Source organism: Anolis sagrei, chromosome 1 (assembly GCF_037176765.1).
Source record: "Anolis sagrei isolate rAnoSag1 chromosome 1, rAnoSag1.mat, whole genome shotgun sequence".
Classification (NCBI taxonomy): domain Eukaryota; kingdom Metazoa; phylum Chordata; class Lepidosauria; order Squamata; family Dactyloidae; genus Anolis; species Anolis sagrei.
In genome coordinates, this window is record NC_090021.1 from 140,528,709 (window position 1) to 140,542,632 (window position 13,924).

Consider the following 13,924-nt stretch of genomic DNA (forward strand, 5'->3'; position numbering starts at 1 on the left):
ATAAGGTATACATTATGCAGCCCCCATTTCTACTCGAGGAAACATATTCAAGAGTCCTTGTGCTGACCTTAAGCAAAATACAGAGTTGTTTCAAAATGATGGACCCAATTTCAAAGCAGTATATGTCACGATGGCAACATGTTAACAATTACACAAAAAGTTACATGTGGTTTAAAGAGTTAGCAAGTTCTACTGCTTTGAGCCAGAAACATACACATCTAAAAATGGTTCTGAGATATGGTTTTCATTGCTTTTCTTTTAAATTGATGGTTATCTGTGAAGGACACTGAAGCCATACCTCCTGATTTGTTACTTTACTGATCCACAGAAGAACCTCTGGCCAAACGGGGCCAAACGGGAACTACAAGAGCCATTAGTTGTTTGAGTGTTGTCTAGGGCACAAGAGACCAAGATTCACATCCCTGCTCAACCATGGTAATCCTGGATGTCCTTGGCTGAGTCACACTTTCTCAGCCTCAAAGGAAGCAAAGGCAAACTCCTGAATAAATCTTGTCCATGGTGGAGTTGCCTTGGGAAATGATGCAACCACATAAAACAACCCCCTTTTTCAATACTTGAAGTATGTCCTGTGCTTAAATGTGTAAAATTAACAGTGTGAGAGGAAACCGGTATAACTGCTAACTATTGCTATGAATAATTAACACATTGCTTTATGTACGTTTGAGAGCGGCATAGAAATGCTATGGACATTCCACAAAATTTAAGTATGGTTTATGGTCCCTTGGGTCTCCCCTATCTTACTACTCAAATGTGCCAAAAACCGTGGCTGGTAATTCTGGGGAGAAGTTTCCTAAAAGTACATGTGAAATCTCAATGGAAGAGATGGCTAATGGATATCCCACTTCATCGATTCAGCAGGGATGACAGCCAACATCTGTGATAGCTAGTGTGATTCCTATAAATCAATGATCCCTATGAAAATATGGTCCACAGCCTCACTATAATGACACATTTGTTTCAAAACCACATGGCAACAAGAGCGACTGGTCTCATGAACCCTCTTACAGTGCCGAGGCAATGGGGATGTTGGGAGGGGAGAGGTTGCCTATGAAAGAGTACTACTACATCAGCTCTAGATTATTAATTATGGTTTTCTGTAGGCGAGCAGATGGTGACTACTGGGTGGCATATGTTCTGTATTGGAAACTAGAGCTGATATGGTCTATCCAGTGCAATTTTGTTAATCAGCATCCCAAAGAACCAAACCAAATCTAAAGTTGACCAAAAACCGATTCGTAACCCTTTTGGTACTAATGTCAGAGAGTGGTCCCTGATCAAAAAAAAAAAAAAAAAAAAGGTTGGGAACTACGGATATAGGTGGAACAGTGAATCCAGGTTTTAAAGCAGATCTCCAAGGTATTTACCTCTACACTGTACGTTTTTTTCTAAATATGAATTTACTGGAGATGTGCAGAAGCATGAAAAATTACTGCAGAAAGCAGACTGTAAATGCAGAATCCACATTTTTAACCCAAATCTGGTCATACTGCCAAGACTGCATGAGGCTTTGGGCAAGTGGCAAAGCCCATTCTATGCAGAGCTTTACACCTTCCGTCTCTCCTAGCTTGAATTAAAACAGGATCCTTAGATGACAAATCAGCTTTTACTTTTGTATTATAAAGCTAAAGGGCTACAATGCTGCCATTTTTTCAAGACAGCGCCTATTGCCTCTTTTGCCTCGCCATTCCGCTCCTGTTCCTATGCTACCATGTCCCACCTTGGTTTGTCAACCCAATTGTGTAGATGCTTTTGCTTTAACCCAGGCAATTGGTCTTTGCTATTGCTCAGCAGCTCCAACTCGTGAATGTTTGTCTACTGTATAACATCATCATGTGGCCTATCAGGCACAAACAACTCTGGTGGCTGACAGATCCTTGCAAAGGCCTGTTCAATACTGTTAGCAGCTATTAACTCCTGTGCCAGAAGGTTGGTGAATCTAGGGCTACATCTACACTGTTGAATGAATTTACAGTAGTTTGATACAGTCAATGTATTGATCTTCTTTCAGCATAACTTTAGCAGGAGTGTGTTACTGCTGGATAGACAATGAAGTGAGGTCTGGAGTTTTCACCTAATCCCCTTCCTCCCTCTGCAGAAGGAAGCATTCTAGTAATATATGGAGCATGCTGCCATGGTCACTCCATTAAATTCTTCAGCTGGGAGAAGGAATCGGCCAACACTTTCTTGAATTTCCAATGAGTACGTCAGCATTCTCTTCTCCCAGCTGACATGGCTATAGATGGGACACTCCAGTATTAGGAAGTTGCTCCCAGAGGATTGGCGGAACACCCAAATTGCATCCACTGGAGAATGCCAGCATTTGTCCAAATTAGGGATGGCTTATGCACAGGATCATAGAAAAAACTACAAAGAATTACTCCTGACTTGTTTTGACAGTTTATTGGTTTGACATTTTAACACTCTGGATCTACAGTTAAGTAAGCTGTCGAAGTGATTAATAAATCTACATGAAAACAGATTTTACACACAAGCCATCGTTCACATCAGCTATGTAAAGGTACATTAAAAACAAAGTCATATGATGAAAGCAATCTGAAGATGGTAGGCCCCAATCTAGACATGTTACTATGGAGCTTAAACATCCAAAAGTAGTGATCTTTTAGTAACTAATCTAGGATTAGAGTTGAAATACAAACATAAAAAAGGTAAATATTTACAGTTTAGGGTTGAAATGTTCCTTTTGCTTATACTGAAGTTGTATGAAAAGTACTAACTTAAAGTTGCAAGCAAAAACTTTGAAAGGTAATACTGGTCAAACAGTTAAGAACTTACTTGCTGCAAGAATAGGACAAAAAATGAGGACCGAGATAATAGATTATTTGTTAAAGCTGGGTATAAATTTTTCTATTCACTATGTAATACAGCAATACTAAAAAGAAAAAGTTTCCACATTTTTAAAGCCACATAAATTTTCATGAGTCTTAAAACAAATGAAATTATGGAAGCCCAGTGAAAATAGTATCTGGACTCAAAAATGGAATGCAAAATGTTCCAGAAGGGAGAAATATACCAAATTAACTAAAAAAGAAAAACACCCCCGAACATTTAAAGATATTTTTCAAAGACTGAAAAGATTACTGCAGATAAAATTCTCTGTTCTTCCAAATTATGTAACAGTCCTTTAGAAGCAACAATCTGGACAGAAAATATGTTGTCATCCTCCCCTTTGCACAAATAAAAGATTTCAGAATGCAGAGTTTGCCATAACATTAAAACACATTAACAGAATTATACGTTTTTATTTATTCTACTAAAATCTATGTATTTCCTCAATTTTGCTGTACTGAAATAAACATAAACATTAAAAATAAAACATGTTTTCCTTAAATTCTTAAGCATCCTCCTTTTCAGCATTCACATCTTTTTTTTTCGCTTTCTGGTCTTCAGACATTTTCTCCATGTGTTTCTGTAAAGTAGAGAACAAGTAAAATGTAATTTAAGTTTCACGGAGCAAGCATTTGATGCACTCAGTCATGTTGTCCAACATTCCTTTAAAATAGTGTCCTCGTACCAACTGGGGTTTTTGATGACGTGAAATGACTGCAAATCCTACAGGTTCTGCATTATGATGCTTTCCATATACTGTGATGAACTGAATGCTACAACCAGTATGTATATTATATTGTATTAAGGCAGCTTAATGGCACTTTGAAGAGTTTAACTGGATTTACTTATGTAACCAGCGTGCATCACTAGTGTGAACAATTCCATACCATCACCAGAGTCCTTCAGTTTGTCAAACAAATTAAGAGAACTGACACATGTTTTATTTGACATTGATTTTTAAAAGAAATGTAAAATAATGCTCCCTTGTCTTCAGGTTTTAAAGCCTCCCCAAAACGGTACAAAACGCACCAAAGAAGTCTTGACAAATTTTGGCTTACCTTCAATTTCTGGTAGTGTGTGAGGCTGCTGCAGTGGACCCTTTTTGCAGCCTCCTCATTTGTGTAAAATAAAGAACACAATTTACAGTAAAACCCAGTTCTTGGCACCACATAGTTCACACCTAAAGAAAGAGACAAATATACATTTGCAAATTTGATCCAGGGTATCTGAAGAACTGGCAGCACAGCCTTTTTATTCTTTAAAAAACCCAAAACAAGTAAGTCAGGTTCTTTATTTAAATCAAAGATCTCCTGGTGAAAGCAATAATAATAATAATTGGAAAGTGTTCGACTTGTGATTTTGTGATACGAAGTCCAGCATATAGATCTCGTTTGCTGTGACATACTGTGTTTTTGTATCAGTAAAATAATAATAATAATAATATATTTATAGACCGCCTTCTCTCCTCGAGGGGACTCAAAGTGGTTTACACACAAAGAAGGGCAAACATTCAAAGCCCATAAGCGAATAGACACCTCAAAATAATGCAAAATAATACAAAATAATAACTGTAAACTTATAACAAAAGAGAAATTATCAAAAGGAAAAACAGAATACGAGTAACGAAATAAACATAATTATACTAATAACATAATTAATAGTTAAGATATAAACCCTAAGGGAATGATTAAAATACATAAAAACGGCTATCATGACATGAGTTTTTATTGGAAATGGAAAGAAGTAATTAAGACTGTATTGTAAAATGGACACAGAATTCTGGATGTAGTACAGAACTGGAAAAATGGGGGAAATGTGGCAGAAAGGTGTAAAATTAGGTGACTGGACAGTGAAAATGTAGAAATTAATAGAAATGGACAAATTAATAATGCAGTTGAAGGATAAATCACCGAACAGATTCCTACAAGAATGCAAATCATTTTATCAATATATATTGGAGGGAAAGGAAAATACTTTATAGACAGGTTTGATGAATATAAACATAAAATGTTGGGATATTCATTTGTAAATGCTAAAACAAGAAGAAGTAAACAATTTTTTGGATATAAAGTGGAAGAAAAATTATAAGTTGCTTACCTGTAACTGTAGTTTCCTGAAGCTAGAAATCTATTTTTAAAGCTAATTTATATATGTTGGTAGTTTTAGAATTATAGGTAGAGATGAATGTTCATAAGGTAAATGTTGTCTAAGTATGTCCATGTTAATGTACTCATAAGTTTTGTGACTTTTCTTTTTGTGTGCATTTTTATTGCCAAAAATGTAATTAAAATATTGGGGGGGAAAATTCCTGGTTACATACAATCTTGCTTTTAATCTCAAATTATTCGCTCTGAGAGTGATTTAATAATTGACAGGACATAAAAGTCCATTATAAAGATTTCTGCCCACTATTAAGATTCTGATGGCCCAGAATGAAGTACTAATATAGGGCCCATCTGGATGAAATGGGCCCTTTTTCTTCCTGTCCTTTTGTGTTTTTGTTGGTTGTTGTTTCTGAAAGATCTACACAACACTTTCCCAATTCCCAGGGAACCCCAGCAGTTACACATACTCTTATACCCACTCACCAGTCAATTTAAATTAAACCAATGTTTCCTTAAATGAACTGTGCCTCTCCATGGCAGTATGTTTTTCTCAAGCTAGAGCTAGCTAAGATGGCTTTCACCAAGAAATATGGCAACTGTTCCCAGGGAAGCAGGATCAACTGAGATAAACCGAAGGAATGAGGAATGTTAGCATCAGAAGAAAATGATCCCAAGTTTTAGCTAATGTAATATTGCTAAGGTATGTTACAACTTTGTAACTCCTGAAAAATAATTAAAAAGAGTCTCAGTGGAAATTGGTGAAGGGCAACCCAATCTAAAAGGACATGTGATTCGGGAAGGAGAAAAATCAGAAGGAAAGAGCTTGAATGAGAAACCACAATGATGCAGGTAAAATGAAAAGAACTTCCAGGGCCTCCCCCCCCCTCCCCCCGGTCTGGATATGCCCACAGTTTCTATTATAATAAACCATAATAGAAGGCAAGAAAGGAATCAAATACTGGTAGTCTATATCCAGTGCATATTCTCTAGGACGAGAAACAATCTTACCAACAGGAACGTTTGGTTGATATGGTCCAATTCTCTGATCCTCTGCACATTTCTCACTGGGAGTATCTTGCTCATTGGTGCTTTCCTTTTTCTCACTTTCTTGTGTTTCTGTGCCATCATTTGCTTCAGTTTGTTCTGTTTTCGTTGTTTTGGCACCATTTTCCAGTGTCTCCTTTGGCTGTTCTGTTTCTTCATTTTTACTTTCGGTTGCAAGAGATTTAAGAAGGCCAGATCTAAGTTTCTGGTGCTCTGCATCTTCTTCATCACCAACTTCATCAAGAGTGACAAAATCTTCCATGCGTTTTGGAAAACTACCTACATGCCGCTGGGAAAAAAATATTTTCGTTATTCTACTTGTTGCATTAAAAAAGACGTTTCCCACAAAGATCCATTTTATGAGCATTCTGTGAAAATTATTTCTATGGTTCCTCCATGGTAAAAAAGTCTGAGAAGAGCTGCACTAGTGGGGTTACTTACAGTAGTTCTGTAACTAGAATAGGAGGAATGAAGATATATATATATAAAAATAAAGGAGCTAAAGGTAGTCAGCCAGTGCCCAGACCCTCAGCAAAAGACAGAAGATGGAAGTTTTAAAGTAGAGGAGAGTTTTGCTTATTCAATATAAACAGGCCGGCAGAATGTCAGATAGATGAAAATGTTGGATACTACGAAGTCTCCTACTGTTACCCGTCCGACATGGCACTAGACACCTAGAATACTAACAACAGGGACTCAAAACATTAAGACAAGGCAGCCCAGCAGCAAGTGCCCTGATGCAGAAGAGGAGCATGGAAATCACAGAGGGAAGGAGGGAGGACGCTTCCACTTCCGAGCCTGCCTTTTCTCCCTCTTTCCTCCTCATCTTGCCTTCTTCACTTATTGGGAATGGAGAGAGTTGGAGAGCACTCCTTTAAGTGAAGGGGAAATGCTGGAGGAAAAGGGGGCGTCGGATAAGCCAGAATGTTGGATAAATGAAGTTTGGATAAGCAAGACTCTACTGTACTTCTGTAAGGAAGCCAATATGCTCCCTCCATGCTTTTAAGACTATAAACATTTTCCTAATTTGTGTCCTTGCCTCCAAATAAATCACGGGGGTAAAGAAAAGGGATGCCACCCCTCCCCCCCAAATTTACTGAGGCATCCCAAACCCTTTCCCTCCTGATTTCCTTTCTCAGAGAACAATTTCAAGTTACTTTAGCTTTCAGCTCTCTCCTAATAACTATGTATCCTGAGTAATGCACAGAACAGATGAGAATTGTGTGGCTTTCTAAATAGGGGCTCCTTTTCCCACTTGTGATCCTTTTTGCCCAAATATGTTTTATCCCAAGTGTGTGTGTGCGCGCGTATGTGCATTCAAGTATTTGCTGATAAAAAAGCAGCATTCTAAATGGCTGCTATACAAGTTGTTTTTCATTTTTATGAAGTACTTTATTTGCCTTTTTATAAAGTACCCCTGTTACACCAGCTCCATTGGCTGCCAGTCTGCTTCCAAGCACAATTCAAAGTGCTGGCTTTAGCCTATAAAGCCCTGAACAGTTCCGGCCCAGTTTACCTGTCTGAACGTATCTCCCTCTATGAACCACTGTGGAGATTAAGATCTTCTGGGAAGGTCCTGCTCTTGGTCCCGCCTCCTTCGCAGACGCAGTTGGTGGGGACAAGAGACAGGGCGCCTTCTCAGCGATGGCCCCTCGGCTGTGGAACTCACTTTCCGGTGATATTAAATCAGTGCCCTCCCTCCTGGCCTTCAGAAAAAAGTAAAAACTTGGCTATGGAACCAAGCCTTTGGGCAATAAGCAATACAAGGAATGATCAGGGGCTATGTACAACTGATATTTGATATTTAGAATGGTCCTGGACCATGATTTTTGGATTATGTGATGTCAATGTTTATATATATATATGTTTTTAACTCCACGTTTTAATGTTGTTACATTTTTATGATCTTATCAATAATTATGTTATTGTTTTAAGTTAGGTTTTCTATGTACACAGGGCATTAAATTTTGCCATAAATATGTTGGAAACTGCTTTAAGCCCCCCCCCCCCCCCCCCGTGAGAAAAGTAGTATACAAGCAAAGTAAGTAAATAAATAAACACTTCATGCAGAGTTCACTGTAAAAACTGCACAACAGATATTTGCAAATGCCTAAAACAGATACTAGTGCCAACTTTTTCAGGATCCCTACATTGAACTAAGGCAACTTTTGGTCCCTAGGTGTTTTGTTGGACTTCAGCTCCCACAATTCCTAACAGCTGGTAAGCTGCTTCAGATTCCTGGGCGTTGAAGGTTGGGAACCAGTGAGCTAAGGGGACTCCATTTGGGGTCGGGACCCACAGTTTAAGAAACAGTGTTCTATAATGCTCAGCATGCCTCACTATTAGCTGTGCTGACCAAAGCTGTAATTAACAACACTTGGGGGGTCACATTTATTCCTACATGTAGTCTAGAGTTCACTTGGTTTAAGGCTACCATTGCTCTCTACAGGAGAGGAAAGAGACTACAGGGAGGGCACAGATTCATTACCACTCCAAAGCGTGATCAGAATAATCAATGCAGGGAATATAAAATAAAACCTTTTCTCCCTACCTTTTTGAGTTTTTTTCCTGCTGGGCTAGCCACAGTACTTTCTTCCGTTTTTTCAGTAGTTTCATCACCAGCTGCTTCCTTTTCTTCAGTAGTTACATCACCCAAATTAGCCACATCTGTACCTTCAGCAACTGAACTACCACTTTCTAGTAATGCTGCTGCTTCCTCATCATCTACTAACAGCTCATCTTCAGATTCAGCAAGCAAATTTGGTTCGTCTTGGTCTCCTTGTTCATTGTCTTTTGTATCTTGCCCCTCTGCGTCATCTCCCTTCTCTTCTTTATCTTCATTACTGTTGGTTTCCATTTTCTCATTGTCGTCAGACTTACTTTTTTTCTCATTTCCGTAGTCTTTGCCATCAGGAGAAAGACCTCTCTTTCTACAAAAGGAGAAAACAAAACTTGCTTATCCCTTTAACTGTGTAATTTAAAACAAAGCAATGACTTGAACTTTCTGTAGGAAATACTTCTATTTCAATAAAAAGAAAATCCTGCTTATCTATTTTATGTTTTGTTTTGAAAAAACCAAACTGTTCATATGAAATATTACCTTGGTTTATCACTTTTCTTCATCACCTCTGCTCCTTTGTTGGGAATCTGAAATAAGGATAATACTTTTTATTAATTTGCACGAAGTATGGATTTGTGGCTCATATGCCTCGTGGTTAACTCAATGAAGAATTAAGAGTCACCTTGAACCAATACAAGTTACCTACCCTTAATACCAACTTCTTGTATTTTTCAGACAAGTCTACTTTCACACATCTCCCTTGGAACCAGAGGGCTTTGTTGGCACAATGCTCCATCATTGCTTCAGCATCTTCTCGGGTCTCCATTTCAATGAAAGCCTATACAAGAGAGTTTAAAACGTTTAGCCTGTAGTATTCCAACGATGTTTAATGGGAGCATCAGTTCTCCCTCCCAATATAGTATCACCTGCAAACTTGATAAACATGCCCTCTATTCTGTCTTCTATTCTATTTCTATTTTCCTAACTCTCTTGAATAACTTCTAAGTCAAACTGGACCTTTTTTTATAAAAAAAAGTGTAGTTGTTTATTTCTTTGGAATGATCTCAGGCTATACCTAAACATGACTATGTAAGTTGGTCTTTGCACTCCCCTGCAATACACAAAGCAGAGATAATATTCCAAGACTATGCATGTGATTTAAATACGAGAAGGCTACACTCAAGCTCTTGGCAAAGCAACATGCATGCACATTTATTATTTGGCAGCCCTTATATTATTCTATAAGTCTACCACAATGATTAGATAGGGTTTATTGAGAACTGCACATTTTCAGGTGTGAAACATATGAATTACCTGACTCTTCATTCTCATTAATATGTAGTTTTTTATTTTTCCATAGGGCTCAGCTAGCTTAAGTACAGAACTGTCCGAATAACCAGAATGTGGCAAATTACTGAGATGAATCACACGACCAAGTTCTTGTTTAGGAGGTTCAAACTTTTGGCCAGGTTTTGCTTCCGGTTTCTTAAAAAAAAGAAACAAAAAAATCTATTTAGAAAATATTTTTTATCCATTATAGTAAACTTTAATGTCAGAAAACACAGCAAAAATGCAGGAATTGGACATTAAAAGTGAAATATTCTTACCTTTATTCTTTTATATTTCTGTGATAAGTGGACTCTCACAGGTTTGCCAAACACTAAGGCTGGTGTTGTAGAATAATACTCGACTACAGATAGTGCATCATCACTGGAGGCCATTTCAATAAATGCCTGAAATTGTATAATAGTTACATTATTCAAGGAGGCTATAATATGTTACTGAATATATACCCAATGCAGCATGTGTATTTGTAATGCCACACTATCCATATGAAATATTTAATTTTTTCAATTTTTAAACAAGTAACATAGTTTTTACCAGGAACATGCAATTTCTTTAATGTTGAAAAATATATACTAACATTGTTTAGTTTTCTCTCTAAAAGATTGCACAAAATAAAGTTCAATTTTGATAATGTATCAAATATTTTTGATAGTATGAAAGCTGGCATACATGGCCTTATGTTGCCCCCTCCTGGTTCAGATATGTCTTTTCACACAGACTTTCCCACAACCAGTGTCAAGTAACGTTTAAAAAAACCTTATCGTTGCTCAATCTTTGAATTGATACAGTTTCAAAATAAAGTGGGAAAAATATGATTTATGGTACTTTGTTGTTGTTTATTCGTTGTTGCTTCCAACTCTTTGTGACCTCATGGACCAGTCCATGCCAGAACTCCCTGTCGGCCATCACCACCCCCAGCTCCTTCAAAGTCAAGCCAGTCACTTCAAGGATACCATCCATCTATCTTGCCCTTGGCTGGCCCCTCTTCCCTTTTCCTTCCATTTTCCCCAGCATCATGGTCTTCTCTAAGCTTTCCTGTCTTCTCACGATGTGGCCAAAGTACTTCATCTTTGCCTCTACTATCCTTCCCTCCAATGAGCAGTCGGGCTTTATTTCGTGAAATATGGACTGGATGGATCTTCTCGCTGTCCAAGGCACTCTCAGAATTTTCCTCCAACACCACAATTCAAAAGCATCTATCTTCCTTCACTCAGTTTTCCTTATGGTCTAGCTCTCACATCTGTAGGTGACTACGGGGAATACCATTGCTTTAACTATGCGGATCTTTGTTGCCAGTGTGATGTCTCTATTCTTCACTATTTTATCAAGATTGGTCCTTGCTCTCCTCCCAAGAAGTAAGCGTCTCCTGATTTCCTGGCTGCAGTCTGCATCTGCAGTAATATTTGCACCTAGAAATACAAAGTCTGTCACTGCCTCCACGTTTTCTCCCTCTATTTGCCAGTTATTAATCAGTCTGGTTGCCAGAATCTTGGGGTTTTTTAAACGTTTAACTGCAACCCAGCTTTTGCACTTTCTTCTTTCACATTGATTAGAAGGCTCCTCAGCTCCTCCTTGCTTTTGGCCATCAAAGTGGTATCATATGCATATCTAAGGTTGTTAATGTTCTTTCCAGCAAATGTTAACTCCAGCCTTGCATTCATCAAGCCCTGCACATCGCATTATGTGTTCTGCATACAAGTTAAAAGGGCCCTTCCCAATCTTGAACCAGTCTGATGTTCCATGGTCAGTTCTTACTGTTGCTACTTGGTCCTTATACAGATTCCTCAGGAGACAGACAAGGTGATTTGGTGTGCCCATACCACCAAAAACTTGCCACAATTTATTATGATCCACACAGTCAAAGGCTTTAGAATAGTCAATGAAACAGAAAATGTTTTTCTGAAACTCCCTGCCTTTCTCCATTATCCAGCAGATATTGGCGATTTGGTCTCTTGTTCCTCTGCCTTTTCTAAACCTGGCTTGTACATCTGGCAACTCTCTCTCTCCATGTATTGCTGGAGTCTTGCTTGCAGGATCTTGAGTATTATCTTACTGGCATGAGAAATAAGGGCCATTGTATGGAAGTTTGCGCAGTCTTTAGCATTTCCCTTTTTTGGTATGGGAATATAAGTTGATTTTTTTTCCAGTCTGATGTCCATTTTTGTGTTTTCCATATTTGCTGGCATGTGGCATGCATTACCTTGCCATCATCATCTTTCAAGATTTTAAACAATTCAGCTGGGATCCCGTCGTCTCCTGCTGCCTTGTTGTTAGCAATGCTTCTTAAGGCCCATTCAACCTCACTCCTCAGGATGTCTGGTTCTAATTCACTCACCACGCCATCAAAACTATTCTCGATATTATTATCCTTCCTATACAGATCTTCTGTATATTCTCACCCCCTTCTCTTGATCTCTTCAGCTTCTGTTAGGTCCTTGCCATCTTTGCTTTTTATCACGCCCATTTTCCCCTGAAATTTACCTTCAATGTTTCTAATTTTCTGGAATAGGTCTCTTGTCCTTCCTATTCTGCTGTCTTCTTCCACTTCCATGCATTGCTTGTTTAAAAATAGTTCCCTATCTCTTCTGGCTAACTTCTGGAATTGTGCATGTAATTGGGCATATCTCCCCCTATCACTGTTTCCTTTTGCTTTCCTCCTTTTTTGGGTTACTTCCAGTGTCTCAGCAGACAACCATCTTGCCTTCTTGGTTTTCTTTTTCTTTGCGATGTACTTTGCTGCTGCCTCCTGAACAATGCCACGGACCTCTGCCCATAGTTCTTCTGGTACTCTATTTATTAAATCTAGTCCTTAAATCTGTTCTTCACTTCCACTGCATATTCACTAGGAATGTTAGTGAGACCATATCTAACTGGTCTCTTTTGTTTTCCCTGATCTCTTTAGTCTTGATTCTAAATTGTGCAATAAGAAGTTCGTGATCTGAACTACAGTCAGCCCCATGTCTTGTTTTCACTGACTGGATGGATATGAAAGGTTGCTTACCTGTAACCGTAGTTTCCCTAGTGGTATGCTGTGAATCCGCACTATTGGTATCTCTCTGCGCATGCGCAGCATAGCTCGGAATTATTCAGTTAAAGATTTAAAAAGGATGGCGGTTGGCCCCGCGCACACTCCCCAAGGCACTATAAATAGCCCGCGGAAGGCTAACCGCCTCAGTTCTCTTCGGCCGCCAAAACTGCTCAAAGAGGAGGCATGACAACTGCGGGGAGGATGGGCGGGGCCGTGCGGATTCACAGCATACCACTAGGGAAACTACGGTTACAGGTAAGCAACCTTTCATTTTCCCTGCGTGGCTATGCTGTGAATGCGCACTATTGGTAGCAGACTAGCAAGCTACTCACTGTGGCTGGTGGGTGTCATGCCACCGCAGAAAAAAGAACTGCTCGACCAAAGGAAGCATCTTTCTTCGATGCCAGGTCCAGCTTGTAGTGTGTCACGAAGGTTATGGGTGTCGACCACGTTGCTGCACGGCAGATTACATCTAATGGCACACCCTTCAGGAAAGCCGAGGACGCAGACTGCGCCCTAGTCGAATGTCCTTTAACTCCATGCGGGACCTCCCGTCCCGACCTCTGATACGCCAACCTGATAACAGAAACAATCCAAGCAGACAGGCGTTGTGGTGTTACGGGAAGCCCCACAGAGTCTTGGCGATACTTTATGAATAGCCTCGGTGTCTTCCTTATGTCTTTAGTCCGATCAAGGTAAAAAGCAATAGCCCGGCGTACATCCAACTTATGGAGCCTTCGTTCCAGAGGGGAGGACGGCTCCTGGAAGAAGGCTGGCAACACAAGTTCCTGGGACATGTGAAAGTTAGAAGTCACCTTGGGCAAGAATGAAATGTCCGTTCGAAGCACAACTTTGTCTTTATGAATGCGGAGGTAAGGATGGTCCGCTCTGAGCGCACATAACTCGCTCACCCGTCTGGCTGATGTAATGGCAACTAGGAACGAAACCTTCCAAGTCAAATGAGAGATGCTG

The 13,924-nt window shown here is 39.3% G+C and overlaps 1 protein-coding gene across 3 annotated transcripts in view; it reads right to left on the minus strand.

Annotated features, from left to right (window-relative positions):
- Nucleotides 1-2,406: 2,406 nt before the first annotated feature.
- The window catches only part of MATR3 (matrin 3), a 35,478-nt gene continuing 23,960 nt past the window's right edge, over nucleotides 2,407-13,924 (minus strand). For all 3 annotated transcript variants that reach the window (XM_060786528.2, XM_060786511.2, XM_060786521.2), the window contains 8 exons: nucleotides 10,185-10,310; nucleotides 9,892-10,062; nucleotides 9,284-9,415; nucleotides 9,118-9,164; nucleotides 8,569-8,947; nucleotides 5,982-6,306; nucleotides 3,927-4,048; nucleotides 2,407-3,448 (listed from right to left, as the gene is read on the minus strand). In XM_060786528.2, coding sequence (XP_060642511.2) covers nucleotides 3,374-3,448; nucleotides 3,927-4,048; nucleotides 5,982-6,306; nucleotides 8,569-8,947; nucleotides 9,118-9,164; nucleotides 9,284-9,415; nucleotides 9,892-10,062; nucleotides 10,185-10,310 — 1,377 coding nt within the window. In that variant the 3' untranslated portion in view covers nucleotides 2,407-3,373. The remainder of the gene's footprint in view (nucleotides 3,449-3,926; nucleotides 4,049-5,981; nucleotides 6,307-8,568; nucleotides 8,948-9,117; nucleotides 9,165-9,283; nucleotides 9,416-9,891; nucleotides 10,063-10,184; nucleotides 10,311-13,924) is intronic.